This window comes from Marmota marmota, unplaced genomic scaffold (genome assembly GCF_001458135.2).
Source record: "Marmota marmota marmota unplaced genomic scaffold, marMar, whole genome shotgun sequence".
Taxonomy (NCBI): Eukaryota; Metazoa; Chordata; class Mammalia; order Rodentia; family Sciuridae; genus Marmota; species Marmota marmota.
The window spans coordinates 1,259,210-1,283,094 of record NW_026000171.1 but is presented as its reverse complement, the minus strand read 5'-3'; the positions used below and the strand labels follow the sequence as shown (position 1 = coordinate 1,283,094).

General features: G+C 40.1%; 1 protein-coding gene across 1 annotated transcript in view; it reads right to left on the bottom strand.

Annotated features, from left to right (window-relative positions):
• LOC107154879 (antigen WC1.1-like) overlaps positions 1–23,885 on the bottom strand; it is a 62,327-nt gene that overhangs the window by 11,832 nt on the left and 26,610 nt on the right. Inside the window, 6 exon segments of the mRNA XM_048787562.1 lie at positions 4,091–4,405; positions 5,474–5,788; positions 5,866–5,958; positions 10,905–11,222; positions 11,314–11,622; positions 15,682–15,990. Of these exon segments, the coding sequence (XP_048643519.1) occupies positions 4,091–4,405; positions 5,474–5,788; positions 5,866–5,958; positions 10,905–11,222; positions 11,314–11,622; positions 15,682–15,990 (1,659 nt within the window).

Here is a 23,885-nt window from a genome sequence, read left to right as displayed (position 1 = left end):
GATAGTAGGGGATAGGAAAGGTAGCAGAATACAACAGTCACTAATATGCCATTATGTAAAAATGTGAGTGTGTAACCGATGTGATTCTGCAATTTGTATTTGGGGTAAAAATGGGAGTTCATAACCCAATTGAGTCAAATGTATGAAAGATGATATATCATGAGCTTTGTGATGTTTTGAACAAGCAATAAAAAAAAAAGAATGAATCCAAACCCAATCAGTAGTAATCTGCACCCCTGAGTCATATCCCCAACCCCTTGAGTGGCTCACAGTCCCATCCCCTTTCTATGGGGGAAGTCCTTCAAAGCCTGAGAACAAGCTGACTACATATTCCCTGGCAATTTTTGCTAATTAGGCTAATTAGAGACATGAGACATGGTTTCCAGTTGTTTCTGCATCTGGGAGCCACAAAGAAATGGGCCAGTGTCACTTCTAAATGCAGCTCACTGACACACACAGCAATACATTAATCAACTTGCTAGTCAAATGAGCTTATTTCCAGCATTAAATAGACAATATGTTGTAGAAGACAAAGACCACTAAAGACTTTTGGAAGAGTCTAAGCAACAAGTGATCTTTCATGAATTAAGATGAGAGTGGGAAGAAAGGAGTAGAAGGATTTAGGACATGGTTTCTGGTAGAGACATAGACCTTGCTACTACATTGAAACTGGAGGGAGAGTGAAATGGAGACATGAATGTAGACTGAGAATAAGTAATTGAGCACAGCAATGGCATTAACAGAGATGGGGAATAGAACAAGGAGAAAAAGTTAGTGGCAGGGATTGAAGGATTAGAAAAAAACACTCTATTTTGAAAACTAAATTTGAGCTGTCTATCATATATTCAAGTGAGGGTACATTAGCAATGAAATATAGGAGTTTGGACCTAAGGGCAGAGATCAGCTATGGAGGTTTATATTGGGAGCTGTCAGTGAAATGATATAATTTAAGGCCATGAATCCCAATGAGATAAGGAAAGGAAGACGGAGCTAAGGAAGAGTACAGAGTCTAAAATTTAGATATCTAACAAAGAAGTTCTAGTACTGTAAGACAGAATAATAATCAGTAAGTCAGAGTGACCATAAGGAAAAAACAAAAAAGCAGATAGACAGCTGAAAGTTTCTATTTTCCAGTGAAGTTTGAGGCAAGACCATCATTTATGTGTATGATGTGGTTAAATAACAGTGAGGGGCAGATCAGTGAATTTGTAAAATGTCATGTTAGAGAAAGAACAAGAGGACACATGAGAGAGGCACACTACAATATGGGGCCAGTGTGGAGGGCCCATCAGAGATTGGATCACAAATTCAAAGAGACAGGATAATTTTACATTATAACAGGAGAACAGTACGTGTCCATGATTCATCAGTCCTTGCTTAGTCTAGTGCAGGCAGCGAAGAGTTAGGTAGTTAACTCAATATCTTGTCATTGACTGACAGAAGAGAAGGGGGAGTTGAGTGTACCTGAAGGGGGAGGATTATAATGGGGCATCTTGTTGTCTTCAGGGTAAGAAGAACATGTGCAATCATGAGGGGAGTGGAAAACTGATAGGGGAATCTGCATGAGGATAAAATATGTGGAAGGGGCTGGGGATGTGGCTCAAGTGGTAGCACGCTCGCCTAGCTTGCCGAGGCACTGGGTTTGATTCTCGGCACCACATAAAAATAAAGATATTGTGTCCACCTAAAACTGAAAAATAAATATTTAAAAAATATTTGGAAAAGGAGAATGAAGAATATGTGCCATAAGGAGAAGAGGCAATAGTTAGAGAGGGAACAATGCAAACAAGATCTCAAGCTGGACTGTTGGTGATGGTCAATAGTGTGGCCATCCAGGGAGATGGGGTGAGAGGGAGCAGAGTGATTTGACAGGAGAGAGTCAGGAATGGAGAGGCCAGGATGTTATCTCAGTGTGTTCAAGGATGTTGGAAGCACCAGGAACAGGAGACAGAGGAGCCTGGTGAGCCTGGTACTGCAGCCTTCCTGGATGACGGGGAGTGACCAGGTTGGAGATTGACACCAACAGAATTGGTGGCTGGTGTCACCTCATGGGTCAAATTTCACATTGCTGGACATGGAGAAAAAGGAAATAAATTGTTGAAAATGACAAATAAAAGGAGGGATATTTTTATTTTAAGATTTGGCCCAGAAATATCCTTTTGAAAGAGACGCACAGAGCCTCCAAATGATAAGGACATCATTGTTTTCAGAGGACAGCCAGATTTTTGTGAGAACATGAAACAGAAGGGGACATTACAGGTCTTAAGAAATTGGAAGATGATAGTCTCCAATTTCCAACAGGCCCCATGGAATGTTTTCTGGGAGAGGGATGAAGTGGGCATATTAGTTTGCAGTAGCATATGGATAAAGGCTCAGAGGAGGTAGTATCAACCAAGACCTCTGGGACTGTGAGGAGATCAGTTCAAGAGAAACATAAGGGGAGAATAGGTGCCTCATTTCCCAGCAATTCCCCATAATGTGGCAGAGGAGAAGACTAATAAACAGCTTTTCAATAGGATTGCTACTGGGGCCATGCCTTGAGCTTTTTTTTTACCCATCCAGGTAATCAGGCATCACTTTCACCACCCTCTTTCTACTCTGCTCCTGATGGGATTTTATCAGTACCTCAAGGTCACCACGCTTCTCACACCTCAGTATTTACAATGACCAAATGTTATAATTACTTCCTTCCTTGGACATCTACTCCTCCTTTAGGTCTCAACCTAAATAGGATTTATCTTTTTCTCAAATTACCCATTTCCAAAGCACCTTCTACTTTTTCCTGTCACTCACATTATGGCTGGTATGTGTTATCATGTTGGAGGGTAAACTCCATGAGGACAGGGAAAGTATTTTATTCTTGTCTCTCCTCCTGCCTAGAATTAAGTTTCTACTTATAAGGCACTCCATTACTTACCATCAACAATCTTGCCTAAGAGGTTGTCTGACTGATGTAGAGTAAAAGACCATGAGCTCAAAGACAACCCACGAGTACTGGATTCCCCAAATTGTTCCTCACTCTCCTGAGGGCATTGGGTGCATGAAGTGCTTACTCCTAGCCTCAGTTTGCACATCTGGATTAAAGGATCTTCATAATATCTATGAACAGTGTACCGAGAGGTTTAACCTTCATTACATGTGAAAAAAAACCTTAACATAGTGATATGATATAGCAAGTGATTTACATAATTGAGGTCAAATTTTTCACTCTACTAAGGAAATACAGAGTAATTACTAAGGAAATACAGAGTAATAAGCCTTAGGCTGCACTAGCCATTTGCTTACATGGTTTTTCAAAGGATAAATGTGGGAGACCAACCTTGCACTTGACTGAGTCACACTCCCCGGCTGGGTGCTGAGGCGCTCAGTCATAGAAATGTGGCAGAGCTTTCCCCACCCTTCTTGGGTTTGAGGGTCGGTATCTGGTGCATGGGTGTGTCTTGCTACAGCCCCATGGGTGAAGCTATGCTCACATGTTCCTTTGTAATATAACCCCTTGCCCTGTTTAGGATAGAATCTTCCATGGAAGTGCCTTGTGTGTGTATCCCCTTCTCTTACTGTGTCCTTGGGTGTGGCCTACCCAGGTGTCAGTCAACCTGCTGACAGTGGACATCGTCAAGATAGACTCAGCCTCCTGAAACCTGACCTCTTGCCTCATTTGAATAGCTTCTCCTCAATAAAAGGGGTCAGCCGTGTGCTCTCGCTCTCTCTTCCTGCGGACCCTTAAGGTCAGAGGAGCCATCACAGCGACCCCAAATAAAAAGGTATTTGTGTCTCTTGTGTGATTATTTAGCCCAGTTTTCCTGGAGTGACCCCTGAACCTTTTAGTTGTGAACAGAAACCCGGCAGATAAGTCCATGCTTCTACATGCTCAGTTTAATATCCATGACATTTCCCACATAAATGGCTGTCAGAACAGGTTTACTTATTTCTGTCATTCATTGAAACAAGATTGTAAATTGAGGCTTAAATAATCTCTATTCAAATGTTCATCTAGTAAAACTTATTTAAACTCATTCCTTTGGTTTGAAAGTATGAAATTTCTCTAACAACCTGTAGAGTGAGGACACAGGAATAGGGAGTAAGTCACCTGAACACATGATATAAGCTTCCTCCTTTGCAGAGCAAGATCTTTGTTTCCAGGGGTCAGAAGGACACTGCCAGAGAGAGGTGTCCGTTTTCCTACACTGGATTCCATCTACCCAACGGGGTCTAGAACCTTCTCTGAGAGGAACAGAAGAGTTGAGAATCCCACTGTTCCCACAGCCAAGCTGTCTGCAGATCACGGACAAGGTCACAGCTTCCATGGGGCTGTGGCAGACACTGCCCCAGGTGTTGTTGTAGAAAACCTCCAGCCACCCAGCACACTCCTGGTCCTCGCTCACCAACCGGAGGGCCAGGAACTCTGAAACCAAGAGGAGGAAAATAGGACACCGTGAACATTCAACTCTTAGTGCTGTTTTTTCTTTATCCCTAGTTACTGAGTGCTCATTGCTAACTTTGCTGATGAAATGCCCAGTAGGTGGAAAGACAAAACTTTTATCCCTTTTACCTGTTTTAATAACCTGTATGTCTCTTTCTATTTCTATGACAATGGTGTAGTGGAAAATGAACAGGCAAGAACACTGAAGTGGGGCTCTTGAAGGGAGGGAGGCAAAGCTACCTGACTAAATATATGACAGATCCTGGGAAAGGGGGTATGGACAGTGAGCTGACAGAGTAGTGAAGTCCAAGGTATGTCAGTTCCTGATCCTGGAGCTTGTGAATAGGTCACCTTGTGAGGCAAAGGGGTTTTTTAGATAAGATCAAGATAAGGATGTTTTAATAGTGAGATTATTTTAGATTATCATGAATTAACCATGCGAGCACAATCAAATCACATCCTTAGACCTGTGTTTTCAAAAGCAGACAGCAGTTTCTGGCTCTAGTCAGAGAGAGATGTGAAGAAGAAAAAATGCTCAGAGGTGTGCCAGGTGGTTGACTTAAAGAAGAAAGTGGAAAACAGGCAACTTTAAGACATTGGAAAAGGCAAGAAAATGAGTCTTCCCAGAGCCTCAGCTGAAGGCAGTCCACTGACACCTTGTCAGCTCAGGTGGACTGGGGTCAGACTTGAATTGTGTTGTTTTAAGTCATTAACTCTGTGGTAATTTATTATGGCAGCAACAGGAAACTAATACAGTGGGGTCTTGGGATGTTGCACACACAGTAACTGAAGCATGAGGTCTGCAGTCAAATGGACACTGAAGAGAATGATTGTCAGGAGGCAGGGATGAGAAGGAAGGAGCAGAAGCTCAGCTGATGCATCAGGAAATGGAAGCACCTCATCTTTTTCTGCTAGAGACACAGGCACTGTGGAATGAGCCTCTTCTCCCTCCTCCCTGCTACCAATTTCCCCTCCTCTGCCCTAAAGCTCAGGTACCATCCTGCACACCCTTCTCACTTCTCCCACCTGTGCACAGTGTGAACCACAGACCTGAGCAGATGACCCCCGCATCCTCCTTGTGCCTGCAGTTGTGCTGCCCCCAGCCCTGGGAAGGGCACTGCCACACATAGGCCTCCTCTCCTGTGCAGTTCAGCTCATCCAGCCAGATGGGCCCTGATCCCTCTCCAAAGTGAGCAGAGATGGTGGCCTCCAGGGCCACTCCACAGCCCAGCTGTCTGCACACCACATGGGCATCACTCAGGTCCCAGCTGTCATCACAGATGGAGCCCCAGGAGCCCTGCTGCAGGATCTCCACTCTCCCTGCACAGTGACTGCCCCCGTCCACCAGGCGGAGTTGTCTGCTGTCTGAGGAGACACAGGGTCATGTCAGTGGGCATTTGCACAGGGAATGGGAAGGTTCTGGTGTTGGGGGCCTTGCTCACCTGAGCAGTTGGCAGTGTGGCTCTCTGAGGCTGTGGAGCCTGCTGGGTCAGACCAGGAGTCATTGCACTGGGGCAGCAGCTGGGTCTGGTTACCTATAGAAGCAGGTAGAGAGCAGGAAACTGAATTAAAGTACATAATAATCTAGGGATGGCATTTGAAAGTGTAGGACATGATCAGTAATTTCCTATCTTCAGAGCTGATCTCTTAATGGAGATTTCTGCTTCTGACTCAGGCAGACTCTTAGGCTTTTTATAAAATAGTAGGAATGACTTTAGGAAAATGGGAGTGTGCCAGTTCTTCTTGAGAGCATTCTACACCTTCTAGCAAAACTTTTGGAGTCAAGTTCAGAGAAAAGTAAAAACTGGGATCAGCTAGTGAATACAATTAATAATTTAGACTTAATGAACATATATAGACTATTTCATCCATCAAGGACCGAATATACTTTCTTCTCAGCAGCACATGGAATCCTTCTCTAAAATAGAACATATCTATCTTAGGCCACAAAGTAATTCTTAGCAAATACAAAAAAGTAGAGATAACACCTTGCATTTTATCATCAGATGATAATGGAATACAATTAGAAATCAATGAAAAAAATAGAAGCTACTTTAACACTTGGAGACTATGTAGTACACTATTAAATGACCAAAAGATATCAGAAGAAATCAGGGATGAAACAAAAAAATACATAGGAGTAAATGAAAATAGTGACACAACATATCAAAATCTTTGGGATACTATGAAGGCAATATTAAGAGGAGAGTTCATTGCATTAAGCTCATTCACTAAAGGAATAGAAAGTCAACAAATAAATAGCCTAATAAATCTCAAATCCCTAGAAAAAGAACAAATCAACACCAAACACAGGAAGAGACAAGAAATAATTAAAATAAGAGCTGAAATCAATGAAATTGAAACAAAAGAAACAATTCAAAAAATCAACAAAAAGTTGGTTCTTTGAAAAAAAAATAAAAAAATCAATAAATCCTTAGCCATGCTAAAACAAAGAGAAAATTCAAATTACTAATATTTGTTATGAAAAAAAGAAATATCACAGTGGACACTACTGAAATACAGACAATAATCAGAAACTATTTTGAAAATTTATATGCCAGTAAAATAGAAAATCTTGAAGATATCAACAAATTTCTAGAGACACATGACCTACCCAAATTGAGTTAGGTGGACATATACAATTTAAACAGATCAATTTCAAGAAATAGAAGAAGCATCAGGCATGTGGAACATGCCTGTAATCCCAGTGGCTCAGGAGGCTGAGGATGGAGGATCATGAGTTCAAAGCCAGACTCAGCAAAAGTGAAGTACTAAGCAACTCAGAGAGACTCTGTCTCAAAATAAAATACAAAATAGGGCTGGGATGTAGCTAGTGGTCAAGTGCCTATGAGTTAAATTCCCAGTAATCCCCTTCCCCACAAAAAAGAAATAGAAGATGCCATCAAAAGTCTACCAACTAAGAAAAGTCCAGGACCAGACAAGTTCTACAAGACCTTCAAAGAAGAATACCAATATTCCTTATATTAGTCCATGAAATAGAAAAGGAGGGAACCCTTCCAACTCATTCTATGAAGCTACTATTACCATGATACCAAAATCAAGACACATCAAGGAAAGAAAACTTCAGAGCAATATCCCTGATGAACATAGATGCAAAAATTCTCAATAAAATTCTGGCAAATCACATACAAAATCATATTAAAAAGATAGTGCACTATGATCAAGTGGGGTTTATCCCAGATATATAAGGCTGGTTCAACATATGGAAATCAATAAACACAATTAATCACATCAATAGACTTAAAGAATAGACCTAGAAGGGGAATAGCTGGGTCAAATGGTGGCTCCATTCCCAGCTTTCCAAGAAATCTCCATACTGCTTTCCAAATTGGCTGCACCAATTTGCAGTCCCACCAGCAACGTACAAGTGTACCCCTTTCCCCAAATCCTCGCCAGCACTTGTTGTTGTTTGACTTCATAATGGCTGCCAATCATATGATCATTTCAATAGATGCAGGAAAAGCATTTGAAAAAATGCAGCACTGCTGTTCAAGACATCAGAAAAACTAGGGATAGTAGAAACATGCCTCAACATCATAAAAGCTATATGTGCCAATCCCAAAGCCAACATCAATCTAAATGGAGAAAAACTGAAAACAATCCTTCTAAGAACTGGAACAAGACAGGGGTGTCCTCTCTCACTACTCCTATTCAACATAGTTCTTGAAACTCTAGCCAGAGCAATTAGACAGGAGAAAGAAATTAAAGGGATACAAAGAGGAAAAGAAGAACTTAAACTATCCCTATTTGTTGATGACATGATCCCATATTTAGAAGACCCAAAAAAGTCCACCAGAAAACTTCTAGAACTAATAAATGAATTCAGCAAAATAGCGGGATATAAAATTAACAACCATAAACCAAACATGTTCCTATAAATCAGTGATGAATCCATTGAAAGAAATTAGGAAAACTCCCCCATTCACAATAGACTAAAAAAGTTAGAATATTTGGAAATCAATCTAACAAAAGAGGTGAAAAACCTCTACAATGAAAACTACAGAACACTAATGAAATAAATTAAAAAAGTCCTTAGAAGATGGAAATATCTCCCATGTTCTTGGACAGTAGAATTAACATTGTCAAAATGGCCATATTCTCAATAGTGCTATACAGATTTAATGCAATTACCATTAAAATTCCAATGACATTTTTCATAGAAATGGGAAAATCAGTCATAAAGTTCATTTGGAAAATAAGAGACCCAGAATAGCCATAGCAATCCTTAGCAAGAAGACTGAAGCAGGAGGCATCACAATACCAGATGTTAAATTATACTACAGAGCTATAGTGACAAAAACAGCATGGTATTGGCACCAAAAACAGACATGAAGACCAATGGTGGAGAACAGAAGACACAGAGACAAACTTATATAAATACAGTTATTTTATACTATACAAAAGTGCCAAAAACATACATTGGAGAAAAGATATGACTCTTCAACAAATGGTCTGGGAAAACTTGCCATGCATATGTAGCAAAATATAATTGAACTCAAACTTCTCATCCTGCACAAAAATCAACTCAAAGTGGATTAAAAACCTAGGCATTAGACCCGATCTTGGCACCTAATAGAATAAAAAGTAGGCCCAAATTTATATCATGTCAGCTTAGGAACTGACTTCTTTTTTTTAATTTTTATTTTTTTTATTGTTGGTTGTTCAAAACATTACATAGTTCACACTTTGATTCAAGTGGGTTATGAACTCCCATTTTTACCCCATATACAGATTGCAGAATCACATCAGTTACACATCCATTGATTTACATATTGCCATACTAGTGTCTGTTGTGTTCTGCTGCCTNCTGAGAAAAAACTTTTTAGTTTGAGTAAGTCCCATTTGTTGATTCTAGGAACTGACTTCTTTAAGAAGACTCATAAAGCACAAGAAATGAAATCAAGAATCAACAAATGGGATGAATTCAAACTAAAAATCTTCACAGCAAAGGAAACAATCAAGAATGTGATTAGAGAGCCTACAAAATGGGAGAAAATTTTGCCACCTGCACCTCAGATAGAGAATTATTCTCCAGGATATATAAAGAACTCAAAAAACTCAACACCAAAAAACCAAATAACCCAATTAATAAATGGGCAAAGGCACTGAACAGACACTTCACAGAAGAAGAAATACAATTGGTCAACAAATATATGAAAAAATATTCAACATCTCTAGTAGTTAGAGAAATGAAAATTAAAACTACACTGAGATTTCCTCTCACTTCAGTAGGAATGGTTGTGGGAAGCCATCACACTATGTGACCATCATTTTCCTTTTCTGATTGGTGAGGCTCTGTCAGTCACTTCCCATGATCTGGCCACATCAAAGTAGAGGGTGGCCCCCATCTTGAAAGTTGTAAAAATGTAGCAAAATGTGTCTTCATGCATAGGCATGCCTTCCTGCAGCCCCATGGGTCCTTCGTGATATTACACCTTTGCCCTGTTTGGGATAGAATGTTCCATGGAAATGCCCTTTGTGTGTCCCCTTCTCTTGCTCTGCCTTTGGGTGTGGCCTTCCTAGATGTCAGTCAACCTGCTGACAGCAGACATCATGAAGCTAGACTCAGACCCTTGAAACCTGACCCCTTGCCTCATTTGAATGGCTCCTCCTCCATGAAAAGGGGGTCAGCATGCGCTCTCTCTCTCTCTCTCTCTCTCTCTCTCTGGACCCTTGAGGTCAGAGGAGCCATCATAGGACCCTCAAAGAAAAATGTATTTCTGTCTCTTGTGTGATTATTTCATGCAGCCCCGTTCCCATGGAGTGACCCTGAGTGTTTTTGTTGCCAGGAATGCGACAAATGGAAATTATCAAGAATACAATAACAATAAATATTGGCAAGGATGTGGAGAAAAAGGTCTACTCATACATTGTAGGTAGGACTGCAAATTGGTGCAACCATTATACAAAGTGGTATGAAGATTCTTTAGAAACCTTAGAATGAAACCACCATTTGATCCAGTTATCCCACTCCTTGGCATATACACAAGGGACTTAAAATCAGCATTCTGAAATCACATGGCACATCAGTGTTCATAGCAGCTCAATTCACAATAGCTAAGCTATGGAACCAACCTAGGTGCCTTTCAGCAGATGAATGGATAGAGAAGATATGAGATATATATATATATATATATATATAAAATAGAAAATGTCTGAAGCAAATATGGTAGCCAAAGTTTAAGATTTGAGAAAATTTTGCAGAGGGTATTTGGATGTTCTTTATCTTACTGTTTTTCTGTAATGTTTAATCTATATAGGTAATAATAAACCTATGGCCTTTGTCAATAAAAAAAAAATCCTCTGAAAAACGCCCTTGACATGGCCTGAAACATGAATGATCATTGAGAAGAACAATATTTCACCAAGGAATGTCTCACTTTTATAGTCTGCTCTCCATGCTGTCTGCTCTTAGAGACAAGTCACTCAAAAACATCCTGTCAGCCCTGACCTCTCTTACCTGAGCAGACCACAGAGGCTGTGTTTCCATGGGCACAGGCAGGAACACCCAGGGCAGTCACAGGACAATTCCACAAGAAGGACTCAGACCCTGAGCAGTGGAATTGGTCTCTCCAGATCTCATCTCCTCCTTCCACAAAGTACTCTCCCTTTGGGGTGGAGATGGCAACTCCACAGCCCAGCTGACGGCAAACAACATTGGCATTGGCCATATTCCAGTGGGAGGCACAGAGTGTTATCCAGCCTCCAGAGGTCTTCATCTCCACTTGGCCCTCACACTGAGAGCTGCCATTTTTCATGAGCCTGACTTCTGTGTACTCTGGCAGGAGAAGACAGGATTTCAGTAACATCTCACGTTTGTTACCACATCAGAGTGTGCAAAAAGGTTAAAGTCCTGATGTGGGTCTCACCTGAGCAGACAACTTGCACAGCCCCTCTGTGTTGGCAGCTGCCTGCAGGACAGGGCACTCTGGGGCAGAACCAGAGCTCAGGCTCCCACCCCTTACACTGGAACTCTTCAGCCCAGACCTGTTCACTGGCCTCTCTGAGGGGCAGGTCCAAGAGAAAAGATGCTGCCTTGCCACACCCCAGCTCTGCACAGATGACCTGGGCAGTGGGCAATGTGAAATTCCTATAAGGTACTGGAATCCATCCTCCTCCAGAATTCACTTCCACTCGTCCAGAGCAAGGTCCACCTCCTCCATCCAACCGCACAAATCCTGTGGAAGAACATAACCAGTACAATGAGTATCTTGGGGAGGCATCTGGCTACAGATATGGAATTGCAATGTGATAGTAAGTTAATGCCCTGAAGAAGGGAATTCTGTCTTTGTAAAATAACATGCTCAGTAATTTTTTTTTCAAAGTAAGTCATCAAAATGGAATTTACTCAGTATGGGTAAAGATGCCTCTGATCAGGAAAGAATAAAAATGCGGCAGAGAAGTCCTCAAAGGAGACACAATCTATACTTTCTGCCCAGGTCTGATATAGAAGAGAGGTTAAAAAGACAATATTGAGGGCATGCTTCTATATTTTCTTATTTACAATACTAACATCTTTTCAGAATTTGCCACGTTCCAGAAATGTTTCTAGGTGCTGCGTTTGTATATTTGAAGAGCTTTACATCTAGTTGGGAGAAGACCAGTTTTAAGTCATTTGAAGTTTGTGAGTCACTGAGTGGAAAAAGAAAGAAAAATTGCATCTGTAGAAATCTATTGATTCATAGGAATCATTCTCACTCGAGTAAATTAAAAATTGCAGTCATATATATCCTTGTCTGATCTTTTGCTCTATAGATATATTGCTTCCTTGGGCACGTTTCAAGCTTCTTATGAAAGTATCATCCAATGGACATTTTCTTCCTCTATTCTGACCTTCTCAATACCTGAGCTTTAAGTCACTCCTGCAAATCATTTTTCTCCTTTTGTGCCAGAGGGATATACAAAATTCACACAAATGGACACAGATTGCTCATCCCACACCAGGGTCTTAAGTGATGCTGAGGTAATTCTTAGGTGCTCTTTGTCAACCCACCAAGGCCATCCCTCAGATATTGTAAGCTTTTTCTATCTTCACAAAATTTTTTTCTCCATGTCCCATTCTTTTCAAACTTACCTGCCAATATACTCTTCTTGTATCATTGTTTCCATCAGATATAAATAATTTCCCCATATCATATCACCTTTATATTTTCCTTAGTTTTCAAATTTATTTTAAGTGATACCTAATGACATAGTGTACATATTAATGGAGTAAATTCATATTCTGATACATATATATGTTGCATTTATTTTCTCCTGAAAAACTTTTCATTTCTTTTTGGTGAAAGATTCCAATATGCTTTCTTCTAGCTTTTGAAATGTGGTTTATGATTGTTTTCTATAGTCATCCTCCTGTGCCACAGTGCACCAGAACTTATTATTCCTATTTAAGTAAAACCCATTATTCATTGATCAGTCTGTTGCCTTCCATTCCCATTCCCTATACTCTCTAGTCTATGGTAACCACAATTCTACTCTCAACATCTATGAGGTCAACTCTTACATATTTGACATACAGTGAGACTATAAGATACTTGTCTTTCTTTGCCTGACTTATTTCGCTTAACCTAGTGATCTCCTGACCCATGCATGTTATCTCAGGATTTATTTCATTTTTATGGCTAAATAGTATCCCATCGTATTTCACTTATTTATCCATTTATCAGCTGATGGGCATTTAGATTATTTCAATTTCTTAGCTACTATGAATAGTGCTGCCATAAACATGGGAGTCCAGATGTCTCTTCAACAGTGATTTCACTTCCTTTGGACATATGCTCAGCATTGGGATTGCTGTATCATATGGTAATTTGGTGGGGGGGGGCAGGATGTCTGATAATGTCTTTGTACCTCCTTTATTTCTAAAGGATAGATTTTTCTGGATTCAGTATTCTTGATTGGTAGGTTTTTCTTCATTTCTCTGAAAATCTCATGGCACTCACTTCTGACCTATATGTTTACCATTGAGAAGTCTGCCATCAGGTGAACTGGGACATCCTTATATGTTATTTGTTTGTTTTATTTTTTCTCTTGATGTCTGAGAGTCTTTATCTTTTACCTTTGACAGCTGTTTATAATAGATAGAGATAAGAACCTGAGGCTCCCAATCACAACTGCCCAACTAATTTTTCACCTTCAAGCAGAGACAACTAACTATCTTCTTATTGTGCTACCAGGGGTCGAGGAGGAATGAGGTGGGAAGTCCTGTGGCCAATAATGGTGCAATGGTATATCACACCTTGAAGCCACAGCCTGCTGAGGCAACACAGAAGTGGGGAGGGACCAAGGCCCTCAGTGCTATGAGCTGCCTACTGCTAAGGTGGACTTAAGGCTCCAGACTCCTGCAACCAGCCACAGGTGCTGCAGGCTCTTCTTGAGTCTGTCTCACCAGCACACAGGTCTTGCTCAGTTACTTCTAGTCTATGTCTGAGGCCTCTAATACCTACTCAGTGCCGGGTATTATCATGTTATCATGGTAGGCCTGGCACTGAACTCCAAGACAAAGTGCTGTGCCAGCACTGTGCCCTGATCCTTAGAAAGTCTTGCTTTCCCCTCTTCTGCTAGAGATTGGAGGACTGGTGGTAGAGACAGTCTCTTTGCTGCCCAACAAAATACAGTGCCAGAGTCTCAATGTGAGGTTATTGGCATGGGGACAGGGTTGTTGGGCTCTGTTGGGCACCAGGTTTTCTGTGGAAGGCCTAGTTCTGGGTTTCAAGTCTAAGGTCTGGGCTTAATTCCCTTTTCATTCTTCAAGAATGCATTTTTCTTTATGCTAGGTTGCTTGAGGTTGGGGAAAGGGCAATTCTGATCTTTCTCCATCATTCATGTGTCTTTTCTTTTTACCATAGTAAAAGCAGGCTCTCACCTAGTCTATTGTCTCTTATGAAGCCAGTTTGGTGTGTAAATAACAGTTAATGTGGTGTATTTGTGGGAGATCACGGAACAACCATCCTGGTCTGAGTCCTAAACTACCAAAACATTTTACCATAATAAATATGCATTAATATTTGATTGCATTCAACATTAATTTGCCAACACAGGGTTAAATTTATCTCCTAAGTATATAGATGTTTGCTTTGGAAAAGAAATGTAGAGAGAATCTATTGTAGTAACAATGGAAGAAAAATCTGTGACTCAGCATTTCACTCACAGTTCTCTGGACTTTCCTGCAAATGAGCTGAGAATTGTGATGTCTGAATCTGGAAAGAATTTCCAAGTTTGCAGTAATCCATAAATTCCCCTGTAATGTATTTAATCCCATCCCTGTGCCCATACTCCTACTAACCCAGTGCAAAAAATCTCAATTCAACTGAAAAAAGCAAGACTCATTCTTGTCTATCCTTTGAAAAGGGGATATTCGTGGTAATTTATGGAGATGATTTTAAGTGGAATGATTCTACAAAACCAAAACCTATCTTTTCAAGTATGGCTGTGGAGAAGGGAAAGGACAATATTTGAGGTTTACAAGAAATAATTAAATGAAGCCCATTAGCCATTGCTACTTCAAGCACCCAGTGTCCATGGGGACCTCTTAGTCCAATGTCTCTTATTTCCCCAGGATCAGATATACACTTTTGGTCATTTTCATTCTCTTAGGCAGTGGAGAATATGCAGAGTGGGAGGCCGGACTAGCACATGACTGTGTCTGACTCCCCTGCTGCCCGGTGTGGCAACTGGAAGTCATGCTGTGATCTGGATAGCCCCGGTCTTCTAGGGTGCGAGCGACTGTGTCTTCATGCATGGGCATGCTTTCCTACATTCCCGTGGGTGGAGCTATGATCACCTGTTCCTTTGTAATATTACCTCTTGCCCTGTTTGGGATAAGAATGTTCCATGGAACTGACCTTTATGTGTCCCCTTCTCTTACTGTGCCCTTGGGTGTGGCCTTCCTAGATATCAGTCAAACTGCTGACAGTGGACATCATGAAGCTAGATTCAGCCCCTTGTAACTTGACCCCTTGCCTCATATGAATGGCTTCTCCTCAATAAAAAGGGTCAGCACATGTGGGCTCTCTCTCTCTGTCTCTCTCTCTCTGAACCCTTAAGGTCAGAGGAGCTGTCACAGCACCCCCAAAGAAAAAGGTATTTCTGTCTCTTGTGTGGTTATTTCGCACAGCCCAATTAGCCCAGTGATCCCTGAGTGTTTTAGCCATGAGCAACCAGGCAAATGGCGTCCTTGGGTGGGCAAAAAGGTCTGAGTGTTTAAGTCACCGGGAAAGTGGCAATGCAGACCATACCTGAGCAGATGACACCTGCGTCCCTCACATGCAAGCAGTAGTGCTGCCTCCCAGTAGGGCACTTCCACACTTGGTCCTCCTCTCCTGTGCACTTCAGCTCATCCAGCCAGATGGGCCCTGATCCCTCCCCAAATTGTGCATAGTGCATGGCATCAAGGGCCACTCCACAGCCCATTTGTCTGCACACCACGTGGGCATCATTCAGGTCCCAACCCTGATCACAGATAGTGCCCCAGGAATTCTTCTGAAAGATCTCCACTCTGCCTGCACAGCGACTGCCCCCATCCACCAGGCGGACTTGTGGAGTCCCTGAGGAGAAAGAATCATGTCAATGCTTGTATTTACAAAGGAAATGAGAAGAGTATTCTTATTTTGTGGTACTCCCTCCCTCAACCAATCAGTTGATAGAATTTGCTTTAAGATTGCAAAACTTGCTGTGTAAGTTATGGAGATGTTTATACCAGGGCAGCAGTTAAGTTTCAATTCCTACCAAAATAAGTAGGAGAATTAATTGTGTAAAGAACAAGAAATGAGATTAAATACAATATAATCTAGTTAGATGTCTCAGGTAGCAGTTATTAGGTAGTTGATATCATAGATAAACTTATGATTTGTGGAATTCTTCATGGGATCTGATAACACAATTCTAGAAATGTCAGGTTTCCTACCTTGAGTAGTTAAAAGTGTCTTTTTCTGAATGACTTCTAAAAGTCAATGGGCCAGCATCTGATTGGTTCTTATAGAGCACACACACACTTGAGTGCCAATGGCCTGAGATGTGGGAGAACCAGAGCACAGGGGATAGAGTACGGAACTGGGATGAGATCATCAGAAACCTCAGGTGACAGCCATGAATCCTGAAAGATGAGTGGACCATTGTTTGTTTCCAAATATTTCACCAATAATTCTAGGCTTCAGAGTTCAGATTGGACATGTAATGTCAAAACTTGACTCACTTTAGGTAGATTGAGCAAGTTTTCAAAAAAGATGATTCCAGATATTGACCTTCAGCTCCAGTAGGAATCATAGAATGTTACTTTTTTACCCAAAATTATCTTTCAGGAGTTGTTAATATTCAAAAAGAGGCATTTTTGGCATGGAGATAAATAGCATAAAAGAGGTACCTTTGTTGTGACTCTTTGAGTGAAAAAGATTAAGGAAAAAGGGATAGTAGTATTTTGAGAAAAGAAAAAGAGGAACTATAAAAATCTATTGATCAAACTATGTTTGATAAATCTAAACAGCATGGAGAAGCAGAAAGGCAGCCCAGAGAAAAGTACAAAGCAATTTACAACTTTATCTCTAGCTGCCTGGGTGAGGGAAGCAACCTGCAAGCATAAGGTAAGCTGGATAGTCCAGACAACCCAGATGGTGTCAGCACCAGCAGTCTTACCTGCTGTAGGAGAAACACATGGTTCTTACAAGCATTAGATCAAATTTGGGGAATTATTCTGAGAGAGAGAGTACTCTTGTACAACAAGATAGGAAGAGTGCCTGTCACAAACACCCTGAGAGCATTGCATTGCAGGGGAGGGATGGAGGTCTTATTAGTAAGTTGTCTCACCCTCTGTGGAGAAGAGTAATTCCAGTCGCATGTCATCTGACAATTCATGGCATTCCCATGTCGCCTCTCCAGGGATTACACTATTTTCCACAGGCTTTCCAGGGATTCACCATGGCTAGGACACTTCTCATACCCCAGTGGGCACCTTCTAGAGGCCCCTGAAGCATGTGTGTGCCTACTTATTGGGTCTGCAAACTGAAGGAAGGGCTGACTTGACCTTTGACATGCCTCCAGGTTTCCAGACAAAACACCTACAGGGATATTATGGCCTGTCTTGTCAACACTCCCAACCTCCTTGACAGGAAATGAGGAGCACAGTATAGCCAATCTATTGCCCCCAAATGCAGCATATTTGGTGGGAAAAGAAAGGAACTGCAATTGGTTTCTTTTGCAGTCAACTGACCCCCATATACCTGGTATATTTAAATGTTAGATGACCTGGAAAGGTGTCTCCAATGCAAATACTTTGGCTGGGAGAAATTTTTGACATATATTTTTCTTCATGCTTTATTATATTTTCTTTACTATTATTTAATTAATTTGTTTTTTAATTCTTCAAATGGATTTTTCTTTTTCTTTCTCATTTTCCTCTCTCTCTCTCGTACTGGTGATTGAACCCAGATCACTTTACCTCTGAGCTACACCCCTTGCCCTTTCTAATTTTATTTATTTTTGCTTAGGCTGGTACTGAACTTATACTCTTCCTGTCTCAGGCTTCAGAGTCCCTAAGATTACAGGCAAGTGCCACTTGCCTGGTTAATGTCCCCCTGCCCCTTTTTTAATGTGACAAATATTTTTCTTCCTCTTTTTAAATTCCCCATCTTCTTTCCCTCTTATTTTCCATCTTTAATCTTTTTTTGAATTAATTTTCCTTTTACTAATTTTTTACTTTCTTGTTCATTCTATATTTGTTCTTCCCTTTATCTATTGTTAGTGCTGTTTTAGTTTTGTTGAGTGTAATTGATTATTATTGTATTTCTATAGCTGGTTTGTTTATTTATTTATTTATTTTGGTACTAGGGATTGAACCTAGGGGAACATAACAATTGAACCACATCCCCAGCCCTTTTTTTTTGTATTTTGAGACAGCCCTTTTTTTGTATTAGCAAGGCTTAGGGCCTTGCTAAGTTGCTGAGGATGGCTTTGAACTCGTAATCCTCCTGCTGCAGCCTCTTGAGCGGCTGGGATTAAGTGGCCATTTTGGATGGTCCATCAGAGGTTGGATCACAAATTTAAAGAGACTAGCAGGATAATTTAACATTATAACAAGACACAGTACTTGTCCATAATTTTATTTTTGTGTTGGTTACTTCCATTGTTTGCTTCTGAGTTATGCTGGTGTTCAAGTGAAGGACCTTGAACATGTTTGATGTGTGCTTTGCCATCGAGTTATAACTCCAGCCAATGTAGAGACATTGAATCTTACTAAAGCCGTGACCTAGTCCTGCTGAAGGGTTGGTGGATATTTCAACTTAATGAATAGGGAAGAGAGAAATCCACAGCTGATGAGCCACCAGCAAGTAGGCATAACTCCTGCTCCTGGACAGTCTCCAGCTTAACAACACTAGAGAAAAATAATTCAAATGTTGTGGAAAAAGTGCCTTGAATGACCTCAGCACAGGTTACTGCCATATCACTTCAGACCAAAATAAAAATAATATTGGGAAAATAACCACAGAGAGAATGTCCTACACACTGTGCTGTCTATAACAACACACCTAACTACCAGAAGGACCACATTTGTATGAGCACTACAGAGAAAGATGTGCTCTGACACAATACCTGGGGTTTCAAAACCCATTATTATCAACCAAAGAAGCTACAGAGAAACAACCTACAATGTCCACTTCAAATTAATTTCAACACTATAGGACACCTACACACTAAGGCACTTCATTAAGAGAAGGCTGCTTACTAAGAAGAACCTCATATGACAGATTTATAAACAGAAACACTAAAGGCAAGGAGGGAATGGAGTGATGTACTTAAGACCTTGAAAGAAAACAACTGTGAACTACATGACTGTGTACAGTAAAGTTATCCCTCAAAATCAAAGAAAAATAAGTCATCTGAAGAATATATTAAAGGAATTTTGAACCACTGAACCTGCACTGTAGAAGGTTCTGTATCAATCCTACACACATAAGATTGTAGGAAGCAAGACAACCTAGCTACTGAGAGCATGGGAAGGAATAAATCTCATTAGAAGAGCAGATAAACAATTGAGAAGGAAGAAAGAATAAAACATTATCAATTCAGTAAATCATTAAAGCTCCAAAATGAATAGGGGAGAAGGACATGACCATAGATTATTCAAACTGTCCAGAAACAAAAACAGCAACAAAATGACAGGAACTACTACAAACCCTCATAATAACTCTGAGTGTAAGTGGTCTGATTCTCCAATTAAAAGATGCAGACTGGCTAACTGCATTAAAAATCAAGAGCTAACAACTTGCTGTCTGCAAGAAACTCACCAGAGAGGCAAAGACATATATAGACTGAGAAGAAAAGGATTGAAAATGATATTGCAAACAAATGGAACTTAACAGCAAACAGAAGTAGCTATATTCATATATGAAAAATACAATTTCAGAATTAGAAGAGACAAAGAAGGTCACTATGTATTAGTAAATGGAATAAACCATCAAGAAGATATAATAATTACAAATAAATATGTACCAGGTGGGACCCAACATGGTGGCAGGTGGGGAGGCAGTGCTTTCAGTACCTCCTCAAACACGGGGAGAGAGTGTCACATTAATATGTTCAGATTCTACCTGCTGAGAAACTTCTAGCAAAATTCCACTGAAGTGAGACCTGCTGGGGAATTTGTGGGATTATTGGAGGTGACAGTTTGCCCCAGACGAGTGAATCTCTGCCATGCGGCGCGGAGGTCCAGACCCACCACCCGCCACCGCTGTGTGGCGACCAGCACAATAGGAGGCAGTTCACCAGGGCGCGGCATAGGGACCCTATGAAGAGGTTGCTAACCAAGCCTTCATGAAACAGTGAACCAGAACTGAAACCAACCGAGACTGGGTCAGACCAGAGACAGGCCAGACCCACACCTCCCTTCAGACACTCCGGCAAGGAGGCTGGGGCCCGCCATAGCAGAGAGATGACATCACCAGAGTTCGGCTGACAGGATCTATTCCCAGCGGAATCGGCTTTAGCAGGGGTGTGACTCCCACCCCCACCAGATACATACAACATTTCTAGGCATTGTCTCCAACCACAAAGGAGAGACCACAGAGATATACAAAACCAAAACAAATTTATAGGAGAAAACAGAAGCACAGCAGTTAAACAGAGTTGGAAAGTAATGTGAACACCATGAAAAAACAAGGGAAAAAAGGATTACAAACAATGCAGGAAAACTTAAATTTACAGGAGAACCTAGAGGCATCAGAAAAATGGACAGAGAAAGAACTCAAGGCATACCTGACTCAGATGGAATGGAATCTTAGAGAAGTCATTAGACAGCAAGTGCAAACAATGAAAGAATACTTTGAAAACAAATTACATAAGCAAATTCAAATAGCAAAAAATGAACTCTACCAGGAGATAGAGATTAAAAAAAATCAAACAGTAATCCTAGAAATGCAGGAAACCATAAACCAAATGAAAAAACTCAAACTAGAATATTACAAATAGACTATATCAAATAGAAGTCAGAACATCAGATAATGAAGACAAAAGTTTATCAACTTGAATATAGTCAACACAGAAAGGATGGTAAGAAATCACGAGCAATGCATCCAAGAGATATGGGATGTCATGAAAAAACCAAACTTGAGAGTCATTGGGATAGAAGAAGTTATAGAGGTTCAAACCAAAGGAATGAACAATCTGTTGAATGAAATAATCTTAGAAAACTTTCCAGATATGAAAGATGGAATAGATTGCCAAATCCTGGAAGCCTACAGGACCCCAAACATACAAAACCATAATAGACCAACTCCAAGACACATAATTATGAAGATATCCAACATACAGAACAAGGAGAGAATATTAAAAGCTACGAGAGAAAGGAGGCAGATTACATTCAGGGGTAAACCAATTAGGTTAACGGCTGATTTTTCATCACAGACGTTGAAAGCGAGAAGATCCTGGAACAACGTATTTCAAACGCTGAAAAATAATGGATTCCAACCAAGAATACTGTATCCAGCAAAATTAAGCTTCAGATTTGACAATGAAATTAAAATATTTCATGATAAACTAAAGTTAAAAGAATTTGCAGCCAGAAAACCAGCACTGCAAGGCATTTTGAGCAAAACACTACAAGAAGAGGAATTGAAAAACAGCACCCCAAACTAACAGTGGGAGGTAACTCAGTAAAGGGGGGGGAATAACCAAAGAGGAAAAACTAGCCAAATTAAAATAAATAAGCATGACTGGAAATACAATCCATATACCAATAGTAACCCTAAACGTTAATGGCTTAAATTCACCAATGCAGAGACATAGGCTAGTAACCTGGATTAAAAAAACAGATCCAACAATATTCTGCCTTCAGGAGACTCATATGATAGGAAAAGACATACACAGGCTGAAGGTGAAAGGTTGGGAAAAATCATACCACTCACATGGTCCTTGGAAGCAAGCAGGAGTGGCCATACTCATATCGAATAAAATCAACTTCAAACCTAAGTTAATCAAAAGGGATAAAGAAGGACACTATAAACTGTTAAAAGAAACCATTCACCAACAAGACATAACAATTATCAATATGTATGCACCAAATAATGGTGCTACAACGTTCATAAAACAAACTCTCCTCAAGTTCAAGAGTCAAATAGACCACAACACAATAATTATGGGTGACCTCAACACACTGCTCTCTCCATTGGACAGATCCTCCAGACAAAAGTTGAATAAAGAAACTATAGAACTCAATAACACAATCAATAACCTAGACTTAACCGACATATATAGAATATATCAACCATCATCAAGTGGATACACTTTCTTCTCAGCAGCACATGGATCCTTCTCAAAGAAAGACCATACATTATGCCATAGGGCAACCCTTAGTAAATATAAAGGTGTGGAGATAATACCATGTATCTTATCTGATCATAATGGAATGAAACTGGAAATCAATGATAAAAGAAGGAAGGAAAAATCCTGCATCACCTGGAAAATGAACAATATGTTACTGAATGATCAATGGGTTACAGAAGACATAAAGGAGAAAATAAAAAAATTCTTAGAGATAAATGAAAATACAGACACAACATATTGGAATCTATGGGACACAATGAAAGCAGTTTTAAGAGGGAAATTCATTGCCTGGAGTTCATTCCTCAAAAAAAGGAAAAACCAACAAATAAATGAGCCCACACTTCATCTCAAAACCCTAGAAAAGGAAGAGCAAAACAACAGCAAATGTAGTAGAAGGCAAGAAATAATTAAAATCAGAGCAGAAATCAACGAAATTGAAACAAAAGAAACTATTGAAAAAATTGATAAAACTAAAAGTTGGTTCTTCGAAAAAATAAATAAGATTGACAGACCCTTAGCCATGCTAACGAAGAGAAGAGAGAGAACTCAAATTACTAACATACGGATGAAAAAGGCAATATCACAACGGACACCACAGAAATACAGAAGATAATTAGAAATTATTTTGAAACCCTATATTCCAATAAAATAGAAGATAGTGAAGAATATCGATACATTTCTTAAGTCATATGATTTGCCCAGATTGAGTCAGGAAAATACACACAATTTAAACAGACAAATAATGAAGGAGTTAATAGAAGAAGCCATCAAAAGACTACCAACCAAGAAAAGCCCTGGACTGGATGGGTATACAGTGGAGTTTTACAAAACCTTCAAAGAAGAATTAATACCAATACTTTTCAAGTTATTTCAAGAAATAGAAAAAGAAGGAGCTCTTCCAAATTCATTCTATGAGGCCAACATCACCCTGATCCTGAAACCAGACAAAGACACTTCAAAGAAAGAAAATTATAGACCAATATCTCTAATGAACTTAGATACAAAAATCCTCAATAAAATCCTGGTGAATCGAATACAAAAGCATATGAAAAAAATTGTGCACCATGATCAAGTAGGATTCATCCCTGGGATGCAAGGCTGGTTCAATATACGGAAATCAATAAATGTCATTCACCACATCGATAGACTTAACGATAAGAACCACATGATCATCTTGATAGATGCAAAAAAAGCATTTGACAAAGTACAGCATCCCTTTATGTTCAAAACACTAGAAAAACTAGGGATAACAGGAACTTACCTCAACATTGTAAAAGCTATATATGCTAAGCCTCAGGCTAGCATCATTCTAAATGGAGAAAAACTGAAGGCATTCCCTCTAAAATCTGGAACAAGACAGGGATGCCCTCTCTCACCACTTCTATTCAATTTAGTTCTCGAAATACTAGCCAGAGCAATTAGACAGACAAAAGAAATTAAAGGCATAAAAACAGGAAAAGAAGAACTTAAATTATCACTATATGCGGATGATATGATTCTATATCTAACAGACCCAAAAGGGTCTACAAAGAAACTACTAGAGCTAATAAATGAATTCAGCAAAGTGTCAGGATACAAAATCAACATGCATAAATCAAAGGCATTCCTGTATATCAGTGACAAATCTTCT